We start from the raw sequence: 22693 nt of genomic DNA, 5'->3' as shown, positions 1-22693 counted from the left end.
GCTTTAAGCCAAGGCTACAGTGCTGGGAGCCCTGCCCGAGCTCCAGCTCCTGCAGCATCACAGCCCTGCCTGTGCCTGGCCCCAAACGCTGCAGATGCAGATCCAGTTTCAGACCTGCAGCCCTGTGTATCTCACACCTGCCTGGTCACTGCAGACTTGCTGGGACACTGCTGGGCTGACTGGCTACTATAACCACACCAGCCCCTGACCATGCCTTGCTAACTCACATTTATGGCCTGATCTCAGACCTGCCTCTCTGCCCCTGAACTTATGCAGTGAGCTGGCTCCTTCCTATAACCTGACTTCCATCCCTGGGTGTGCCCTGCTCGCCTCTCTCAGGCACCGCTGGACAGGCTCCTGCCCCGCCAGCCTGGTTGTCACACTTGGCTCCATCTCCCCGTCCCTTGGGAAGCAGCCACCCTGAACTGAGCCCTGACAGATTTTGCTACCAAGGATATTTTTTCCAATGTCTTTTGGCTGTCCAAGCCCTGCAAGTTCTTTTATCTTCCACAGTTACCTTTCCTTCGTGCTTTGCCTGATGGAGCAAATTTTGAGAATTCAAAGCCAAATACTTTTGTTGGAAAATGCCCCAGTTAAACTTCTTGTCCCAATCTGTTCTTGTGCTTTTATAAAAGTGAGAATGCCAAAGATGAAGACTGTAATTAACAATTTATTTATTTGAAGGTGTTACACAAATTGAGAACTATGTTGCTATTTGGGCTGTTATTTTGTTGCAGATCACTGTGCTACTTGGGTGCTGGCTAGACTCTGGGAGGCCTTCTAGTTATCAAAGGATGGAGGATGCCTTCCACCTGCTTTGCTTCTCCTGGACATGAATCTGACAGAGAAGGTTCTTCAGGAAAAGGGAGAATAACTGGTCTAGTGACTGGTTTGCTCAAGTCTGGTTTGTTTACTTGAGCCTTTTCTTCATCAAGGCTGTGGGCAGATCCTGCATCCTTAGGAAGAGCTGGCTTTCTGTCTTTATGTTCATTTTGACTTTCTTGTAGGCTATAGAAAGTGATGTCCTCATCTGAAGGGGGTAGAATTTTAACCCAGCCCACTGTTTTTTCCAGGGGTGGGGAGAAAAGATTGGCATCTGAAGCCTGTTGATCCTGCCTGGATTTTCCAGGTGTCTGATTAGCTTCCTGGTTTTCCTCTTCAGTGGCAGGATCCTAAATAACAAGGAATAAGCATTATCTAAATTGAAGCAATTCCAAATCCATTCTGATTTGAAGATTACCCTTCATACTAAGGATCTGCTGCATCTCTAGTCCTACAGAAGAGCTGTAGACTCTAGACCAGCTGCAGAACAGAAGCTCAAAGGATAAACTGATACAACTGCTTCTTGTACCAGTGGAGATGGGTGCATGAAACTTGGGTAACTACAATAATATCCCCTTGCATTCCTTTTGTGATTTACAACTTCATTGTGGAGCATTCTGAACACATTCTGCAGGATTATCTCTATACTCACTCTATTGCCTTTTTATCCACCCAGTAGCAGTCTGTTTTATCACAAGAGAGATTTCTTCCTGATCTGGCTTTATCACTTTCTTGAAGCACATGTCTTTGTGAATAAGAAAACTTAAAAATGTCTAGGCTTTCAAAATTTCAATACCTGTTTTGTAAAGGAGTATTACTCTTGCAATATTAAGAGTAGATTAAGAAATACCTGCTGACCGTAGATTTCACAGGATACAGTGACAGATGGATTCACATGACTGTTTACTACAGAGCCTTTGCAGAAACCGATTTTCTGTAAGAAGAAAATACAAGAATTTTTTCACATGGAGCCCTGATACTAAGCTCCTATCTTGTAAAATAAGTGATTATGAAAGGCTGAATAGTTATAGCTTTTAAGTGTATTTGTAGGGATAAACAGCTTGGGCAAACTTTTATTTTGGGATTGGCAACCTCATAAAGGCAGGCAGTGTTTTGATAAAGGCCTTGTGTTTGCAAAGGAGGGTTAGGTAACACAATAGCAAAACTAAGCTGGCTACTCAAGGCCAAACTACAACAGCTTGCTTAAGTTCTCCCGAAACAGAATATCCCTTTGCAGGCAAGTTGTGTGTGGAACATAATATAATTTTCCACAAAGAACCAATTTCACGCCATACTAGTGAAAGAAACTGAAAAAAAAATGCTGTTTCTAATAGTTGTGTTTGTACTGGGCTGTAGGTATCATGGCTTGGATCTCACTTAAGATGGGGCTTGAAATGTTATCTCTTGACAACATGCCCATTTAGTCTTCCAATTTCTCCTACAATTTTTTCCTTAGTTCCTAAATGTTTTCCTTAACTGACGTGATTGTAGTATGAATATACTTTTCATGCATTGTTTTTGATTTATTCTCTATGTCTGTTTCTTTGGAAGAAATCCTTTAGACTCATTCAGTTTTGTAAGGCAATGGCTACTCCACCTTTTTCTGGATGGTATTTTTTTGTTTTCTTTGCTTATGGACTTCTGGTAAGAATTCAGAACTTTTGCTGAGATGTTTCCCTATTCTAAAGCAGTCTGTAGAGCTGCAAGACAGTATAGAGCTATGATCCATAAAAATATGACTGTGGGTTTTGATCCTTGTCTGCAAAGAGCCAAGGAAATAAATACTAAATATTCACTGAGGAATCAGTATCTGGAACACTGGTGTTGATACAAGGAAAAGTACTTACAGCTACTTCCGGTGGAAGTGGCTCACACATCGAGATGTCAGCATCCTTGACATCTTTGGAGCAAGAGGTCTCCTGAATTAAAAACTCCACAAAATATGCAGGACCAATGATCCACTGTGAATGAGAGGCCAGTGGCAATTAGAACTTGTGTATATGTCAGGAAGAATAAAGAATTCTACTGACTTTGAAATATATTAAAAAGTCCTGCCAAGTCTGGAAGAAACAGATGATACTTGGGGCACTACTGTTAGTTGTGTTACAGTGAATGTTTTTTTGCCAGTGCTGCTTTATTGCCTGGTCATTTATTACTTCTTATATATGCACAATCTTAATAACTCATGGATTGGCATAGTGGAAATGGGTTTAGATTTTGTCATAAGATAGCATCCAGGTAGAACTACATAACTAAAGACCCTCTTCAATGTCTTGTTGACAATTTTTGGTTGTTTTAATGAATAGGATCATTTTACTATTTCTGAAATGTAGGTTAGAAAATGGAAGTAATTAAAAAGTATATGGTAGTAATATCTGACAGTTTAGACAAAGAAGAAAAACCATGTTGCTATCTACACATGCTGAATTTTAGAGAGACTAGTTAATACTGTGGTAAGCAAAGAGGACTTAGCCATGAGATCATGAGCTCTCTGTTAGTCTAAAATTAGTTCTAAACCATGCTTACACTCATTCAGTGAATTGCAGGTACGTATTGGAAGGTATGACTGTGCTTTATTAAATACTTCCTGTTAGGGAGTTGCAAATTCATGGTGGCAGAAGAAGAAAGAATTAACAGTGAAGCTTTTCTGAACTTTGGAAGCAAGTCTGTCTTGACTTTTGCATAAAGCCCTTCTTTTTGCAAGAAATGGAATCGGAGTCTTGGATCAACAAGATCAGGAGTATTCTGAATGGAAGGATTCTTGAGGGCTAAAACAAGTCAGATGAGCCTTGGCTTACCTGCATTGAAGCTCTTGTGACACTGAGGACAGAGAAGTAATGAGCTTGTTCACTCTGTCTATTGAACTTGTCAAGGCATTGAACAGCAGCATCCAAGTATTGAGGTTTGGTTGGGGAATCATCAAGTGGGCAGTCGGGACATACTGATGAAATATATCTGGGTAGAACTTTTTATTCAAACACAACAATGTCGTTAGAGAAGGCATAACCATAAAAGCGTGTTGATAATGTAGGTCACTGTAAATGCATCTATGCCCCCAGCCCTGCCCACTTGTCTTCCACTCCCCTGTAGTAAGGATATGTGGTTTGCATCCCTCAATAATTTCTGATCTTTATGTATTTGCAGACCCATAAAAATGTTGCAGTGGAGACAGGCACTGAAGGAAAAATTCAGCCTATTGACAGTGGGCTTGCTGTTTTTCCTTGCCTTTCACAAACCCACAAAAATGTTTTCTGGTTCAGAGGGTAAAAGCCCATATAGAGGCTCTGCTGAGTGTCCCAGAGGTTAAAGCAGTTATTACTGAACTGTTTTGAGCTGCAGCACCTCCCTGGCCTTATGATCACTGACTTGAGAAAATCAGGGCAGCTGAAGCTAATGGAGATACTGTGTGTCGTAATTACATTTAAAATTTAAAGTAATGCTATTTGGCAAGGAGTTTTTCCAGTTCTCTTATAAAGTGTGTGTTAAAGACATACCTGGTTGTAAAGTGCACTCATAAGAATTCAGATGAGCAATATTTCTTGCCTGATTAATATAAATAATTGCTTTGCATTGACCGTAAACCTAAAACAATATAAACATTTAGAAACAATTAATATTGCACGCTTTACTGATCATCTAGTACATAGACAGGAGTGGTTCATTTTCTTCTTGCAATCATGGAATTCTTTTCAAGATGAAAGTTTTATTAATACTCAGATGAAAATGATCACATTTCTAAGCATCTCATTTAAAAAGAAAAGGCCAGCTCATCCCCTGGTGTGATTCTGAGCTATACACATACAGTGCTTGGCTGCTGGGTTGCCTGCCCAGAGCCACTCTTCTGGCAGTTGAGAAGTGCCCAAATGTCACAGAGTGTTCCTGGCTCTCTGTCCTGGCCTGGATCTATGTCTGGAACCCTGAGAGTTTAAACCCAGGGATAATTCAGTGTCTGGATCCAGTCACCTGTCTTCCAGCTTCCCCCTTTTCCCTATAATCATAGGGAGAGTGGTAGTAAGGACCATAAATGAGTTTCGTGGCATAGTAGGGTCATGCTTGCACACAAAAAACTCTGACTTTATGGCTGAAAAAATACTGGCTTCTTAGTATCCACTGTGCTTTTATATTGAAGAGTTGAAAGTATATTCTCTGAGAGGTCCTTAGATATTCCTACATGTGTGCTCAAGGCCTCTGGACATTCATTTCTTGGCTTCACTGAAGCCATATCAACCTATAGGCTTTGTGCCCTTTTTGTGTTGAAAACACTGTAATGAGAGCAGAATTCTTATTTTGGTTTTTTTTCTAGTTTTTCTTTGAAAAGTTAAAATTGATTTGCCTTAGAAGCAGTCTAGGACAATTTAATCATAACTTTTTTTTTTTTTCATATTAACCTTGTTTCTTGTCATTCTTCATTTTCTAAGAGTCCTTTTCACTTGCTCAGAACAGTTTTGGTCACCTGTAGCAACAGTTTTGGATCGCTTTCTGTCTTTGCAGCTTATCTTGCTGAGCTTTCCTTTTTCTCTTATTTCAGTGCAATTTTTGCAAAGTTGTCAGAATAAAAGTGGAATTAAACTAAACCAAAAATCACATGTTATATAAAATTGTATCTCTTTTTCTTCCCCCCCTTGACAGACTGTCTTTAAAGTAAACTCTTATAGGGTTGCTATAAAAAGTAAACCATTATTCTAAACAGTGTCCTAGCGTGGCTATTTAGTTTGGTCTATTAGCTCTGGTCAAAAAATTTCTTTTAATTTTCACTTTTTAAAATAAATCTTACCACTCTATAAACTGATTACAAGGTACAGAGTAAAACTGTGGATATTATAAAATGGGCTTTAATTTTTTTCTAGGCTTTGTTGGCCCTAAAAATGCAAGTGTAGGGATTTTGCAGTCACCAGTAGTACCTAAGTAACTCATCATATGTGAAATTAAATAGAAAAATAAAATCCTTACAGTTGAATGAGCAGATCTGGTGTCACAGTCCTTCCACAACTTTTTGCTGAGTACATGGCATTCAGTATCTACTACATCCAAGATAAGATAGTAGACAGAACCAGTGGTCTCCTGAAAACAAGAAACAAAAGGGTCACATTCCAGTTTTGTATCAAACAAAGTAAGGACTCATAAAAAGGAGAGATAGAGAAATAGAAAACATGCAGGTGGAATGCAGAGATATCCTGAAAACTGAATACTCTGTTACAAAAGTGGCAAATCAGGTGAAATTGAGGTCCTGTTAGAACAGGCTTGGTCATGCAGCTAGCCAGCTTTATATTAAAAACAGTCCTTTGGTCAGTTTTATTCTTCTGATTCTGGTACCAACCAAAACTGAAGAATAAAGACTAAACATGTTGATGTTTTCACTGTCAACTGCATTTTATTATCAGAGTTGAAAGGTAGGTTGTTTTGCCTGAAATAGGAATGAGATTATAAATACCACAACTAATAAAAAACTGCTAACATAGAACATTCCCAGTAGGCATTAGAAAGAGAAATATCTTATTTCTTAGGGCAGTGTCTTCAAGTGTGCATGCTTTGCACTTGCTGTAAAGAGGCAAAGGCTGCATTGATAGAGAAGCTTAAATATTCTCTCAGCTGTCAGGGAGTTCTGTGAGGGACCTTGCAGTCACATGGATGTCTCAGACTCACTTAAAGCTTCAGTCCAGTGCTTGAGTTCTGACCTGTGCTTAAGTCAAGAAACCTTTATTCAGTTCACTGCAGCACAAGGTGCACAAAGCAATTCAAGCTCAACTTTTGGCCCAGCATCTTTCCAGGCAAGAAGTACAAGGAAGGACTAAAAGTACAGCTCTGTATATCTAGTGCTTACATCATGTAGTGCAGGAAGATGAGACGCTGCGTGGTGCAGCTCCTCATTCTGCTTCCACTGTAGATACGGGTAAGCACCTTTCCAGCATATTTATCAAGGATACAGCTTAGTTGGATCATGTTTTATTTATATCCTTAGTGGAAAGCTGGAAAGAGGGCAGCTGTCATTTATACATCCTAAAGAACTTAGATGTGAGCATTAGCTGCGTGTTTCGACTGAGATTAGGTCTTTGCTGGAGCAGGAGAAAAACCAAACCTGAATGACAGCAGTGTTCACTCATCCCTGCTTGATTTCATTGGTTTGTGGAGAAAACACTAAATGGGGCAACAGTCTTGTGGAAGGCTGGGGCCAATATCTGTATAATTTTGGCCCCAGTTTTGGCTTCTGTTTAACAGTGACTAAATACCAGTCTATAGGACCTATAAAGCTGGAGTACTGCTGACTTTTTTGTCTTCATACTGCTTAGAAAACCACTAAGTGGTATCTGCTCTGGAGCTCTAAGCAGATCGAGAGATACAAACAACTCTGATCACACCCTATAGAGATCTGTGGGATGGTGATTTTGTGCAAGCTCTACCATAGATACTAGTAATACTAAACCCTTTAAATATGAGAGGGCAAAGCTAATAGAAAATAAATATAAAGAATGATAAAATTGTTTTGTTATTATTGTCTCTTAGTTCTATTCTTACATATGCAACTTCTCACGCTTTCTACTATATTTTGTATTTTCATATTGCCTGGTTTTTTTAAGTGTTCTATAAAGTGATCTGGTAATGCCTTGCACTGAGATCTCAGGGCTTGCTTACACTAATCCTGGGGTTTAATTATAAGTTTCATTTTGAAGGCTGTGAAAAGATCAAAAGTTATTTTGACAAAGAGTGACGCTGAGGTGCAGCAGTGCTGTTGGAGCAGTGGCACAGCAATATCCCCACACCTGGCTCCAGAGATCCTTCTGTGGAAGGGACTAACCATAATTTTCTGTTTACATACAAGATATGTAAATACCATGATGATAATTCTCTTTAATATGATAGCTAATACAGCTTAAATCAGTAAACACAAAGTAAGACCAGTCAAAGAATAATTGCTATTTGCTCAAAATGTGTTTTGGAGTACTGCAGCATTTGGTAAAAGTTTGTAACTTTAAATGTTACTTCTATAAGAAAAAAGCCATCACTACAACTGTCCACATGAAGAAGAAATAGCTAAGAAAAATGTGCATCTTTAAGGAGTCTTATATTTGGAATTGGTGACTTGAGCTTTCAAACTGGTTCTTAAGGTATTCTGGAGGCAAAAGCACACAAACACCTCATTAAAAAATGTTCTTATAATCAAATGTGTTTGGTGTTAGATGGGTTTCCTCAGCTGAATCATGAATATTGATTATAAAGCATGGTGATCATAGAAACACTAAATGCAACCAGGGCAGACCAAACTGTATTTCTTGTTGCCTATAGGTCTCTTGTATAATACCAGCTCTAATGAGCAGATAAGGTTATTACAAAATCTACACATCTTTTGGTCTACCTGCTTCTGTATGTATCATCCTTCACTGGGGAATGGATAATTTGGGGCTTATTCAGAGCTCAGCAGATCACTGAAGGTTTAATCATCCTTATTTTAATTTTCATTAAAAGGCTGTTATGCAAAGGGCTTTTGATATCTGCTTAGTATTGAATAAAAAGTTGTGTATCTTTCCATTGCCAAAAAGATCCCCTCCTCAGCACTGCTGGTGCCAGGCTGCAATGTGTGCTGGGCAGCCTGGGAACCAGAGATGTGGCAGCAGGGTGACCTGGTGCAAGGGAAAGAAATAAAATATTTCTGCATGTTTTGTAATTTTTGTTAAATACCTGTCAGTGAAGCTAATCACGAGTATCTTGTATGAAAGCAAGCTCTGCCCTACTTGCATATAAGTTAATAGCAGATGGCTCATTAGTTTCAATTAGAGCAAAGCTGAACCACAGGTTGCTTAAGGGCAGATTTGAATTTGAAGTAACTTTGAAAATGTTTTTATCCTCAGTACTGCTTAAGAAAATGAGAGGAAGGACCACTGACTGGTCCAGGGGAAAAAAAACTTCATAATTTTTTTGAGAGGAATGGGAGGTGGCATAAGGCTGTTACTGTCTGTGAACCCCTTTGACATTGCTGACTGCTCCTTATGTGCTAAGTCCCAGGAGCAACAACAATGGGACAAATGGCTTAGAATGTCTAGTTTGTTATTGCAATGTCTTGAAACACCTTATTTACGGGATACAATAATAGATAAAAAAAATTATAAAAGTAAATAAGTAAATTAAACCAAGTATGCTTGCTCTAAAACAATAAGTTAAGTCTTTAGGAAATTGACAAAATTACAATGTTGTGATTAGACAAATCACAACCAAGGACCAAAATTCTCCTGTGCTGAGATATCTTTGGCACAGGTGAAGGGAGAAGTGGGGAGATAACTGAGGCAGTTTACAGCATGTCTGCACACACTATGCTGCACTCTAGGGTGGTCATAGGGGGCTCTAATTATTGTCAACAGGAAATAGCCCCAGGAAGGGGTCTGAGCACCTAACTCCATGCCTGGTGATGTGGATTCTGGGCCAGCTCACATGCATCATGTGGAAAAATTCTGATCAGAGATCTGATCCAGTTGTTTAGTGAGCTCATTCTGTCACCTGAGAAAGGCAATATGGAGAACATAGTGCAAAACACAGCAGAGCATCTTTAGCTGTGAGATCTTGGGTTGCTGGAGTCCACAGTGTGTCTGCAGGAACTATGTCCTTGTAAGAGCAGCAGGAAGAAGTGTCATATCCTTGCCAGCATAGATCTTAAAGCGTCTGGCAATGAGACTAATTTTCTTTAGTGTTTAGAACTCAGCCTTTCAGATAAGCTTATGGGAAGTGAGCAGGCATTGCAGGGAATGCTAGCAACAGGCTTCCATAGTGCCTAATCTTCTGCAGGCCCTTGTGAATTCATTTCAGGCTGCCCCTGGTTAGTGCCAGTAAATTCAGTTATTGTAGCACAAAATTGTCATAAATTAAGCACACACAGAGAAATGTGATACTTGAGGAAACGTGAGTGATATTCTATAGGTATTTCCAGTGCATTTTTGCCCTTGAACTGGTTTCAGGTTTCTTCTGGAGAATGAGTCATCTTTTAGAGGTCTGCAAAGGAATTCCTTGGTCCCAAGCAGGATGTGTTTACACCTGTTAGTGCTCATATCTTTTGTGCAAAACACACGATGACTTACTAGCCTTTGCACTCCAACTGCTCAAGGCAGTGGGAGGAAGGTGTAAAATGAAATTAAATCAGAGTCGTGGTGTTTCATATCAAATTTGAACTGATGCCTGGAGCTATTCCAAGGGCCTGCAGCAGAGAGTCATGACTGAGATTTGCTCTCTAATTGCCCACAGTGTGATGAAATTGTTTCTAGTCTGTGCATAAAGTTGACATGGCCTCTGGAGTCCTGTGAATAGAGCTTTGCATTTGCCTTTTGAAATATTTCTTCGTTCAAATACATATTTCTAAGAAATAGACACAGGAGAAACATATATTGAGCAAGAGGGTGACTTACCTGCGGCTGTTCTCGGACGCTGACAATTCTGTAGAGGCTGAGTATGTAGCCCTCTTCTCGGTCAGCATTGATCTGGCGAAGAGCCAGGTCTGCAGCCTCCTCCACTGCAGCATCATCGCAGCGGGGGGAGAGCAGGGCAACTCCTGCTCCTTGGGCCGGAGGGGCAGCAATGCAGGAGCAAAGCACCTGGATGCCAAAGAGCATCCAAACAAGCCAAACCATTCTGCTTACAGAGCTAGTGCTGCAGATCGGAGTGGTCAGTCAGGATGGAGGGGCTGAGACCTGAGTGAGATCACAGACTTTTATAGTGAAGCCATGTCTCTTTATGAACTTGTGTCCTTGTTTGATTGTGTACTGATTGTCACCTTTAAACCTACAGCTGCAACACTAAGTAAACACTAAGTCAATTATTAGAAGGTTTTAAAGAAGTGTGGTTGCTCCCTCTGAGACCACAGAGCACTTTTTCCTCCTAGCTTTCCATCTCTAATTTGGACTTCACTGGGCAGATCAAGCAATTTTGACCTCACGGCAACGGATAAGAATAAACACAAAAAGCTGCTTCCTTTAGAAACCAGATTTGAATAAATCTATGTGCAGAACAGGTCTGGCTTCAATTCTGTTCTGTCAGTGATCCAGTTCTTCTCCCAAATAAACAATGACAAAAGTCTCAGTAATTTGAACAGGAAATGGATAAGTGCCACAAGCTTGACTGATTTTGCACTTTGTATTTGTTAAATGTCAGTTTTAAACAAATACATTGACTATTATTTGCAGTCAGTTTGGTTGTGATAGAAAGCTCAGTTTGGAGTTTGATTGTGATAGAAAGCTCAGTTTGGATTAATTCTATGAGCATTTCTACTTCTCTGGATACCTACAGCTGAATTCTACCCCTTAGCCCTGGAGGCATTTAGACCCTCAAGGGTCATGGAAAATTTTTCATAGAGAAATTTTAGTTTTAAATTACAGTGGTGTGCCTTGTGGAACTCCACTCTGGAGACAGGGAGGAATAACTTTACATGTAGCTTCTATCTTGAAGATCTGGAGAAATGACAATGACCATTACTCAGGGAGGATCGCAGTGAATGTCACTGGTTTTCTACTGCAATTCTGCAGCATTTCACCTTGAAGGATTCCAGAAGCTGGGTTGCCATGTCCCTGGCTCTTATTTTTTGTTATGGGACTCTGTGATTGCAGCTTTCTGCTGGAGAACACCAAGTACCTTTAGGTTTGAAAGTTCTATTGAATGAGGAAGAAAAAGTGCAAGTGAAGGGCATGATTTTCTCTTTAATACTGCTGTGATGTTTGGAGTTAGTTAAGAATTTCTATATTGTCACTTTTTTTACTGGCTGTGTAAAGAATCTTAGCCCAGAAATTTTTAAAGCATCTGGGAGACAGCAGAATGTGTCCCAGGGAATGTCCATAGAAAGCTGGGATTATAGATGCAGCCAGAAGACCTGCAACAGCACTGGAGCTGAAACTCTTATAAGACTTTGTGTGGTGGCAGAGGTGCAAAACTCCAATAGCAGGACAGAAGGGTCACATGGCTGTTAGAATGAGACCCTCACGTGTTGGGTGAGGGATAGTGCATGGACTGTATCCCAGAGGGATGGGATACAAGGGGTGAATGCTGAGAAACACTGCTGTAGCCATAGTATAGGAACCGCAGAAGCAGCAATGCAGACGCGCTCACATTGTTCCTTGTGCCTGGGGATGCTTCCCCTGTGGCTAAAGGATAATAACTCATTTTCTTTATCCTTACAGTGCATGACATTTCTATGGAGATGAGTGCCAGTTAGTACTGGCTGTGTCGGTGCTTCTTATAATAGGGGATTGTTATATCCCTGACTCTGTTCTTTGTACTCTTCCTCTGCCTGGAAAGGAAAAATTTCTCTGTTGAAGTAGCTGACCTCAAAACATAGACACAGCTGGGAAATCCGAGCATGTCCAGCCAAAGCATCACATGAAGTACATGGGCTTTTGCAAAACAGGGTCTGAAAAAGCTGCGAAATATTGTCAGCCAGCAATGCAGACCTGGCAAAACTCTTCATGCTGCATTTCAAGGGAAGAGCCATTTACATTTCATCTACCACCATTTCATATGTCTCATTGCCCAGAGAATCAATTGTTAAATATTGAATCTGTTACTAAGGCTCAGGTACATAAAAATGGGGCTATACTGGTGGGAGACAAAGTGATTGCTTCAAAGCAGTCATGGAAAACAGATCTGTGAGGGGGCATGATGTCCTTAAGAGGACAAGTGTTAAGGAGAAGGAAGATGAAGTGCAGCTACCGAAGTGGAATGCACAGAGAATTATTTTTTTTCTTGCTGTTTTAGAAAACAAGCAAGTGGCTATACCAGGTATAAGAGAACATCTGTGGAGTATGGAGCCTGCAGATGTTTCTGCTACATATCTTTGCTCTGTGTGGTTTGAAAATGCAACAAGAAAATGCAGCATTTCTGGATTTCAGCAATCTCCAGGGGCAGGGATCCCTTCTATTAACATCGTTTCTGCCATCAGAAAATTTTCTAAGCCTGGAAAACATTCTCTCTTCTATAAATTAGTTCCTATTTCATTATATAGAAGACAATTTATGTCATTTAGTAATGGTGATTCCTAGTTTTGGAAAGCCTCATGTATCTGGTGTCACAGTGATGCAAAACAAAATTGTTGCCGTTTCATTAAATCCTGTACTGGGTCTCATGCAGTGAGATGGGAAGACCACCTATCTTACTACATTAAGAGATTTCTACAGATTAATACTAGCACTTTTTGAAGGAATGGCTGCATGCAGGATATGCTAGAGTCACTTCTTTACAGAGAAGCAAAAGCTCCCTGAGCCACTGACTGGCTGTGGCTGGTGCAATTGCCCACACCATGTTTCCTGCAAAACTCAGCATTTGCTTGAAATGTGAGAGCAGCTACCTCCACTGGCAGAGCTTGCCCTCAGTGTGCTGCCATCACATTATACTGTGGTTTATAAAGTCTCAGCTGACTCCCCTTTTTTTTACACACCCACCTGAAACACTGGTGCAAGTGCCAGTGAGTTTTCCCTTCCCCACTGACACAGCAGAGCAGAACCTTTTTCTATTGTGAGCTGCTGCATTATCACCAAAGCAAGTGTTAGTTGTGTTGCTTACTGAGTACTGGATGGTTGTAACTAGGAGAACAGGACAGGTTATTTGAAACAGTTCAGAAATGACATGTGTTCCACAATTTTTTGCTGCCTGCATGATAATTATCTTGTAGCAAGCACTGTTCCTGGTTAAACATTCATGACTGTCTTTGAGACTGCTCCCCAGGGCCTGCAGAATTCCAGTCTGGCTGGCAGTAAAAATCCTTCTGGCCCGAACCCCTTATTAATTCTCTACCTAGAATAGATTCCGCCTCTAACGTGCCAGAAATTCAGGGAAGATTTGATTGTCAGGACAATGGTAAATTGCCATCACTGTCTGGGTCCTGTTAATGAGATACATGCCAATAATATATTTTTTATTCCCTTGAATTGGCATTTCCTCATATGCACACAGACCATGCAAGACCCCATGATTGTACTGCACCTGTGTGTCTGCTGGAAGACAGACAATACACATGTATTTGGCTGCAGGAATTGATGCTTTCAGCCTGCCAGCAATGAGAGTGTCAAGACACTGTTCTTTTCATAGACATGGATGCTCTTGTGCCATGTCCAAAAGTTTTGAGATACTTCTGGTGGATATCAAAAGTAGTAGGAAATATTATAGGTGGAAGGGAAAAATACTTTTTTTCCTGTCACTTCTTTAGTGTTACTGGTGTGTGATCAAAAGGGAGGACTGACCTGATTTTCCGCAGTGCTCAGCACCCACACATCTTAGTGAAGCTGATGAAGAAGTGCAGGAGCTTAGTGTTTTTGAAATCAAGCCCAGAATATGAGTCATAATGCTGAGAAGGAGACACTTGACAACTAAATGAAAATATATACAGATAGAAGGTAGCAAAGCATTGAACATTTTATTGTGAACTTCTCTTTCAGGTGGTGTTTCTATCACAAAGCTTCAGCTGTTGTATAGATCTTACAACAGCTTAACTGAAACAATATTTTCTGTATTTTAACTAGAGAATTCCTATATGTAAAGTAAACTACTGCTATATGTTGTTATCATCTATATTTTGGAGAAGGCCTCTGCAAGACCCTGACCATGGCTTTGCTCTCTGGAGGATAAAACTCATTTGGGCTCAGAGCCAAGTGCTCTTACCTATTTGTACTCGATGTTGTGGTCTGTGTGTTGTTGCTGCTGCTGCACTGATCCCTCAGTTTGGCTGCATTGCATGTCTGAAACACAGCCTAGATATCAAAATGGCGAATCTTCCCAGGGCAGGGAGGAGGAGGAGGCACAAAGCCAACTGGGCGAGGTACTTTGACATGCTGAGCAGCCTCTGCAACTGCTCTCTTTGTTACTGATTTTGCTGAGAGCATGGAACGCAAAATTTCTGAAGAGCTGGATTCAGATGCAACAGGGTTATTGTGGGAAAGCCGAAGATTATGGTTTGTGAAGCCTACAGCACTGGGTGCCAATCCTGCTGATGTGTCTTGACCTGGATGAGTGTAGGTAACTCCAGGCTGGAAAAGAAAAACCGGTCTTGTTGGTTTTCAGTGATTTAGGGCTGGTGACATACAGGTAATTGATGCCTTACTAGGTACCCTGCTCCTAACTAGCTATGGGCCTGCAATTCAGGTTCAAATGCTCCTGACTATCACAGGAACATTTGCATGCAATGGAACACATGCACAGGAACCGAGGAACACATTTTTTATAGCCAGTGAATCATAAGGACCAAATTCTGTGCTACATGATCTTTCAGGGCCACCTGCACAGCTGGTGAAACATTCAAGACCAGCTGTCTCATTTTCTCTTTCATATACCTCTTAGACAGCTAATTACTATTGAGTTACCAAGAGCTGCTGTCCATGGGAAGTATTCAACCACCACCTAGTCCTCCTGAGACCAAACGCAGACTAAAATACGTGGAGAGCACTCAGGTCAAGTGCCTGTGTTTCCTTCCCCTTGCTACAGCAGTGCAGGACAAGACTTCTGAATTCAGTAATGTATAAGGACTAAAAGCCTCCAGCTTCACAATGCTGATTTCTCTTTTACATTTATCTATCCCATCTTTAGCTGATCAGAGTTGGTTCCCTTTGCCATACTAGACATGTGAATCTCCCAGATGGTCAAATTGTGTCAAGCATGGATGGCAGACACGACTTAATTCCCAGCACAGAAATCCACAGGATAATCAGGAGCTACCTCTACCCTGACTTTTAGGATACAAATTTAAGTTATCACAGGTGGCTAATGCAGTCTACAGTGAAAGAAGTAAACTCAAGATGATGGCTTGTAACAGTACCAGTAGGCTAGAATAACCAGGAAAGCAAGGGAATATCTAGAGCTGTTACCTGATGTCCGTACAGCTGGCAGTTCACCTGAAGGTCTTGTGAGGGATGCTTTACCACGTCTGCTGTGCAGAAACCAAAATTCTGGCAAAGCAGAACATAGTCAAGAGAAAGATAGTTAGAAAATAGAGGGAGACTGAATTAGAATTTTTAATTTCAGCACATTTAGAAATGGCTACTTGTTCTCATGTTTTATATGAGCAGTAAAATGCTTGCTTTTTAGCCTGCTGGGCTCAAAAGCCAAGCTCTTTAAATGCATAAGCAGCAAATAAGGGAAACTCCTGTATTCTTCTGTAGTAAGATCCTTTGTATGTATGGATATGAGGGAGTGAGAGAATATATAATAATCTAGGTTAAAAGTTCCCACCCCCTAAAACTGCTTAGGACTCAGTTTCATCAGAAACAGAAAAAATTAACATGATAAAGTATAAAGTATAATTCTCAAGAGCATATATATCAGAACTGAGCACACTGGAATTGTAGGAGAGGGAAACAGTCTGCTTTTTTTTTTTTTTTTTTTTTTTTTTAATGTGACTGCGTACTGTCCAGTACAAAGAGCCTGATTTTCTCAGGCACTGATTTTAAGAATAAACAATAATATATATTCCATTGATCAAAAATATTCTGTCTCTGGCCCTCAAGCCTTTTTCAAAAGTTTTCAAATCCATTAGAATTCAGCCCAGATACCTCAGAGAAAAGAGAAAGGTGTGATATAGCTTTAAGAATGATATATTGAAAAACATATCATGATGGTACACATCTCTTGCACTTTGTTCCCCACAGGGGTCTATTCCTGCTCCAGTGCAAGCACCTCCCAGCATAATGCTACTTTTCTACTTCAGAGCTAGGGAGATTGGGGCTGATGTGCTGCCATACTCACAGACTGATCCTCGGGCAGCAGCTGACAAGCCCCCACATTGGCTTTAGCTTCTTCTCCAGAGCAGTTCGTGGCACCCACAGCAAACTCAGTAACAACAACGTGCACTGGGTGATACTGATAAAACAGGAAAATTGTTTAACTGACTTTGCACTCAGAAACTGCAGAGCTGCTGAGAAAAGATAAAAAGCAAATGTTATGGCTTCATTTCCCACTGGAGTGAAAGGGAATCCTGTGGCTAAAATGACACCTAATAATAGTTGGGAAATTAAAAGCAAATCAGGTGGTCTAAGCAAGCAAATTATGTCTATTTGCAAACATAACTAGGTAGCAGCGCACAATTACTGTAGAAGAAATATGATGTTTGCATGAAAGGCTAGACATAGTTCTAGAAATTACCTGTATTACGGCTCTTCCGATCTCGAGGAGCCTGAGGTAAGGACCAGTGGTTTTGCTGTTGTAGTCATTGAGTGCAGCTGACACTGCTTCTAACACGTCTGTGTTGTTCAGATTTGCCAGCAGGGGACAGTCAGGGCAGACTTTGCTAATGTCTTCACGGGAGTCTGCAGGAGGAATAGATCATGCTTTGATCAGATTGTAAATTGTTTAGAAGGGCATTATAGACCTATTCAGTAGCACAAAACACTGTTTAAAAGTCTGTCCCAAATTAAAGTGGCAGGAATTTTTCCAGTGCAGGCTACAGATGGCAGTGTGTCACACGACTTGGCCATTCAAATCTTTCTGCAAGGAAAAGCGCTGTGGACTTCAGTAACACATTTTATTACTCTATTTTTACTAAATTTTCTTTCTGGAAACCTCTATGACACTACTGAAAAGGTGCTTTAGTTCACACAAGGAATGGTAGAAAAATGAAGATACTTTAACTTATTGGAGTTGTGTTTGTGTGTGTTATTTCAGTCATTGGTTTTGACAGTAGTACTGAAGATATCTCATACAGAGCAAAGAGATCTCACACTGAGCACACAGAATAGACATTCTGCTTTCCCATGGTAGTATTGAAAATACTAGATTTAAAGAAGCTGCATGTGCCAATGGGACTGATGACCAAAAAGTGCAAGTAAACTCAGACCAATACGGAATCAGATTCTTAAGGTTAAACTGCTGACTGAAAAGACTCAAATCTGGGACTTGCTCCCCAGTTAGTCTTACAGTATCTTAATTGTCAAAGCAAAGAGAAACAGTGGGTTTGTAAGGGAATGAAACCAGAAAAAGGGGCTGGATTTAGAAAACCCATTAACTGTTGTTCTTTATTCCATATTTATACCCAGCAGTTTAGAATCAGAAAAGCTACTGAACTGTAACCACTGCTATAAAAATACTCCAGCCTCTAGATTTAAAGCTACAGAACAAAGCTTTTACCTGCATGTGAGTGGCATTTGCTAGCGAGTACAGATAATATCCCATTCACCTTCTGCAGTTTAACATCACAGTCACCCTCAACTGCCTAGAGAGAGACAAAAATCAAAGGGTTACATTGTTCAGATAAATTGGATTTTCTGAAAAAGGGCCACTAAATTCAAAAGAACAGATCCTAGCTGACCATTCCTGGAAACATCGTCCTGATGGCAAAGGCACTGCTAGGCATGTCCTGATGTCTGTGATTTTGTAAAAGGCAGATCAGAGCTACAAAATCTGGATCCAAATCTGGATCTCAAAAGTATCAAAAGTACCAGGGTAGCAAGATTGTGGACATTTAGTGCAGGTTCGTCTCTCATATAGAGCAAAGAATATGAACACTTATGAATCAAGACATTCCTTGATTCATAACTGTTTGATAACATTCTCACTAATCTCAGCTGGTCAGTGGCCATGGTAACAGCAGAGTGTGCTGCCTTGTGTGAGCAACATGATCCAGCAGGGAGGAGATGTCAAAGGCAAAGCTGGAGTCACTGGGAAGAGGAAACAGTTAGAGTTACCTCCCCCCCAATGGAAAATAGAATCTGAGCCCTGATGAATACAGGGGTAGATCATGATTCATATTTAGTGAGCTCTGTGAATTGGGCCCCATTCTAGAAACAGCAGGCTCAGACAATATTTCCAATGCTTTGGTCAGGGAAAGAGCCTCACAGTTGGATCACACTTGCATATATCTGAGGCCAGTAAATTCCTGCTGAGCATTACTTCAAAGGCAGAGCCCCATCTGAAGGGAACAGCTCATCTGCAGTTGTAACTAGGAGGAGATGGCTTGGTGGAATTGCACCAGGTAACAATGCAGCCAAGGGAAGGGTATTTTTGCACAGATTCACAACCTGCCCTGTCTGTGGTTTGCAATGAGGCAGTGACATCTGGGCTGAACAAAGGGACTGAATCTGGAGCCCCTAAAGAAGGCCCCATGGCATTCATGGACTGTATGTGGGATGTTATGTTGGCAGAGATCTGTCCTCTTCAGATAACAGGACGTAAAAGAAATCCAGGAGTGAAGTCCTTCATGACATGAAGGCAGCGAAGTCAGCAAGGAGGTTACAAGTGTTTGAGTGGCTATAAGCTTTTACAGGGATATGACATTTGCTTGGGAGTCTGGCCATAGCCTGGCCTCTGGCATCAACATGTCGAACATGCACCTTTGGACCCAGCTAGAGCATTTAGGTACTCACATGTTCTGCAAAGCTCCTCACTGTGCAATTTGCAAGAGGTGTAGGGCTGAGAATAGGGCACTTGGTCTCCAGTAAGTCAAGTTCAAGAAATACGATGTCAATATTTGGCCCCTGAAAGAGACAAAATAAACCATTGGAACTGATGTAATTTCTTCACAAAACATCACCAGATTTCACCCTGGGGCTGCCCTGGGGTCTCTGTTGCTGGCTACCATGGGTAGCTCCAGGTATACACCAGAGTAAATCAAAAGGTCCTTACTTTTAACTTCATAAAAAACCAAGACTCCAAATCTGGAGCAAGTCAAGACAATCACACTGATTTTATCCCAGCTATTAAGGAACAGGCTCATAAATTTTGGAAAGTCGAGCTTGTATGTAATGAGTAATTTCTCTTTAGTTAATTTTATGTTGTTGGGTAGTTTTAAAAAATCAACAGCTTTCTTTTTGATGAAAAAACTTCATGTTTCTATAACCAGATACCAAACAAACACCAGTGAACACTATTCTGTCTTGTTTAGTCCATTGTAATTACACTGAATTGCACCAGTTCCTTTGCATATATAACATAGGACACAGTTCCTTGGGTTCCCTAGGTCCAAGACTGATTCTGATATTCAAGTCATGAGTGATTCCATTTAAACCAATTGAGTAATTTTAATGTAAAATCATTAATATGAGCAAAGCAGTGTCACCAGTGTTTTTGTGTGGTTAACTCTGGACACACTTCTAATCTCATTTATGTCCATTGTAGTATTTTCTAAATGGGTCTTTTGGTATCTTCTCTTTCATAACAAGTAGAAAACAGCCATGGAGTTTCACTCACATCCCTGTGACTATTTTCCATGTTTTAAGAGAATCAAAGGTTCTGAACTGGTACGTACATTGTATTCCTGACCATTTCTGTGCCCTTTCTAGATGCCTACAATGATGGCAATAGATCTTAGGGAAAATAAGCCAGTTATTTCCATTTAGACCCCTTGGCATCTCAATGGGACATTAGGTAAAATTAATGCCTACTACAAAATCACTAATAGCATAGGTAATTTGATAGGTATGTATTTAGCCAATAAGTAATTACCTGTATTTCAAAGATTATCCTCAAGTTTTTTCCAGATTACCTATGGGTCTTGGGAATCAGCACCTGGAATGATCTGCTGTAGCAAACCTGCTGTGTTTGTGAACCAAGCCTTTTCTAGCATTGTACAAAAACATCTGAACATTTCTCTCTCCCCCTCTGTTCTGCTCTTTGAGAGATACATTCCAATGACCTGGATTCTCCACTGCTACCAGGTGTCCTTGCCCCATTTAAATCAACAGAGCCATGCTGATTTCCTCATGTGAGGATACAGCCCTTGCACTGGTGTTTGCCAAGTGAACACAGTGTTCTGCCCGCAAGCTCCTCACTTACCTGGGGTACCACGCGGATATCCTCGATTCTGTTTAAGGCAAACTTGTATCCATGATGACTGTGGCCATTAATATAATTCACCGCAACTTCAGCTGCTGCTTCAGATTCTGGGTCATCACAGCCCAAGGGAGCAGGGGGAGATTCTGCTTCAGCTTTGTGAATTGCAAGCTGAACAAGCAGTATTAAAGCTACTAATGCCTTCATGGCACCTGAGGAAAACGGATCCCTTTCAGAAATAAAGATCTAAGAATACAGATCAGATGGCAGCTAGGTAGTGAGAACTGGGGCCTCATTTATATAGTACATACCTCAGATTTACATGAGCACACGCCTGATATTTGTCCCAGTTCCAAGAAGCATTGCAAACAACAAAAGAGAAAAGTAAATGTTAGGACATCAAGCTGACTGATTAATTTTGGCCAAAGTAAATTTTATCAGGTAGGACATTGCGAAGTCTGCTAAAGCAGCTTAAGAAGAAAGCGTCAGCAAAATTTAACACAATTTTAGACACTTCTACCAAGCAAATACTGTCCATGTAAGAGGAATGTGATCCCTTCTGTTAAATGTGTAGAGATGCTAGTGCTAATTAAGCTTTCTTGTAAACAGGACACATTCTGTTGGGGCCCAAATCTCACCAGACACCAATCCAAATTGTGAGATCAGTAGCATGGTAATTTAGAAAATGGAATTTTAAATAGTTCTAAAGATCACATTCAACAGCAAATGTAATTGAATGGCAACTTTTGCTACTGAATTTATTTGGAAGAGGAAATGAGGCATAGCTCCTAAATCCTTTGCATCAGCTCTTTCTTTCTCTGAATAATCTGAATATGTCCAATAGTTCTTGGAGTTTTATTTTGCAAAATAGGCATCTTGTAGGAATGTTTCTGGAATATGTTGTACAGATTTGAGGATTTGGCAGAAGATCCTAAAGAGCACGAAGTGTTTTAAGGAGAATATAGAGGAAAATTAGCTGCTTAAATGCTTAGGAATGCTGGATCCAATCTTATATTTACATTCACAGTGTACATATTTACAAAAGAGTAACAGGATAAAAAATATATTCTTTGTAGCAGAATAAAGCATCTATGATGTGACCAGCATTTACAATCTTTAATTTAAGGTGAGATGACTTTGGCTAGATAGATTCTAGATGGACAGACTGACTCAACCAATAGAAATGGTTTTCCTGCAGGGGTTTCAGAGCAGGTTTCTACCATCCATGTTAGGGCACTGATCAGGCTGCAGAACAGTAAAGGTCGCTTTTGGCTTTAAGGTGTCTGAATCTCTGTTGTCATTTTTAGAGTTGAGGAGCTAGCTGCAGATTTGAGATGAATAAAAGGCCTTCAGCATAGTTAGAAGTTGGGGTTTTTTACTCTAGATAATAAGTATTTCTTCTCAGCTTACATATTGTGAGTGAGGCTAAAAGTTTTGGGAAAAGAAGCAGTCTTGAGTTATGCCTGTCCTAGAATCTGTGAATAGAGAAAACACTATAATTAGAAATGGTTTAATTTGATAGATTATGTGATAAAGAAGAAGAATGGGAAGAAACTAAAAAGATTGGATGATTTGCTTCAGTTGTGTGGCATGAGGCGTGTTTTGGATGCTAGGATTTGCAAATTGAAGAGATTTGTGGGGAAAAGACTTTTTCTCTCTCTTGGATTAAAAAATTGGTCTGAGCATGATTTGTTTCTTCTCCATGACTTGAAGTTGGTGTTATTTGGAACTTGTTCTGTTGTGTGGATGATCATTTCTTTTCCTGACTTTGGCCTGGAACAATTAAAGAATAAAGGTTTGGTGTCCCGAAAACACACTTTAAGTGTTCCTTTTGGGCATCTTTTGAGTCACAGCAGATTTATTTAGAAAGATAGTATTTTACTCTTTACTGTTAATGCACAGTTCAGTTTCTAACCTCTAAATCTTTCAATTTCCCTTTTCCTTTTTTTGGTATGAAGCACTGAGGTGAACTTCCACCAGGTGCAGATTGAAATTGTTTTTCACCTGAGTGACATGTAATTATCCCAGTAAAGGACTTAGAATATTATTTATAAATTTAATGTGGTCATTACTCAGTTTCTTAGGTTACATGTTCTCTACTTCAGAATTGAAAGTACTGTAGGATGTATAATATTTCTGCAGTCAAGCTCTACATATT

At 40.3% G+C, this 22693-nt stretch overlaps 2 protein-coding genes across 2 annotated transcripts; both read right to left on the bottom strand.

Moving 5' to 3' along the window:
• Positions 1-650: 650 nt before the first annotated feature.
• On the bottom strand, positions 651-10501 carry FETUB (fetuin B). The gene is made up of 7 exons (XM_005525189.3): positions 10209-10501; positions 5773-5883; positions 4317-4404; positions 3621-3787; positions 2670-2783; positions 1673-1756; positions 651-1172 (listed from the first exon to the last, which is right to left on the bottom strand). The coding sequence occupies exons 1-7, from the start codon at positions 10428-10430 to the stop codon at positions 762-764; spliced, it is 1197 nt and encodes a 398-aa protein (XP_005525246.1). The 5' UTR covers positions 10431-10501; the 3' UTR covers positions 651-761.
• Positions 10502-14173: 3672 nt separating this feature from the next.
• AHSG (alpha 2-HS glycoprotein) lies at positions 14174-20822 on the bottom strand. The gene is made up of 7 exons (XM_005525048.3): positions 20539-20822; positions 19131-19241; positions 17896-17980; positions 16915-17078; positions 16519-16632; positions 15642-15722; positions 14174-14807 (listed from the first exon to the last, which is right to left on the bottom strand). Exons 1-7 carry the CDS (start codon positions 20740-20742, stop codon positions 14532-14534), a joined length of 1035 nt encoding a protein of 344 aa, XP_005525105.2. The 5' UTR covers positions 20743-20822; the 3' UTR covers positions 14174-14531.
• Between the last annotated feature and the right edge of the window lie 1871 nt (positions 20823-22693).

Source organism: Pseudopodoces humilis, chromosome 11, assembly GCF_049639895.1.
Source record: "Pseudopodoces humilis isolate 2021_Gansu_Grassland_sample_001 chromosome 11, ASM4963989v1, whole genome shotgun sequence".
Lineage (NCBI taxonomy): Eukaryota > Metazoa > Chordata > Aves > Passeriformes > Paridae > Pseudopodoces > Pseudopodoces humilis.
Note: the sequence above shows the minus strand (reverse complement) of the source record. Positions and strands in the feature narration are given on the sequence as shown.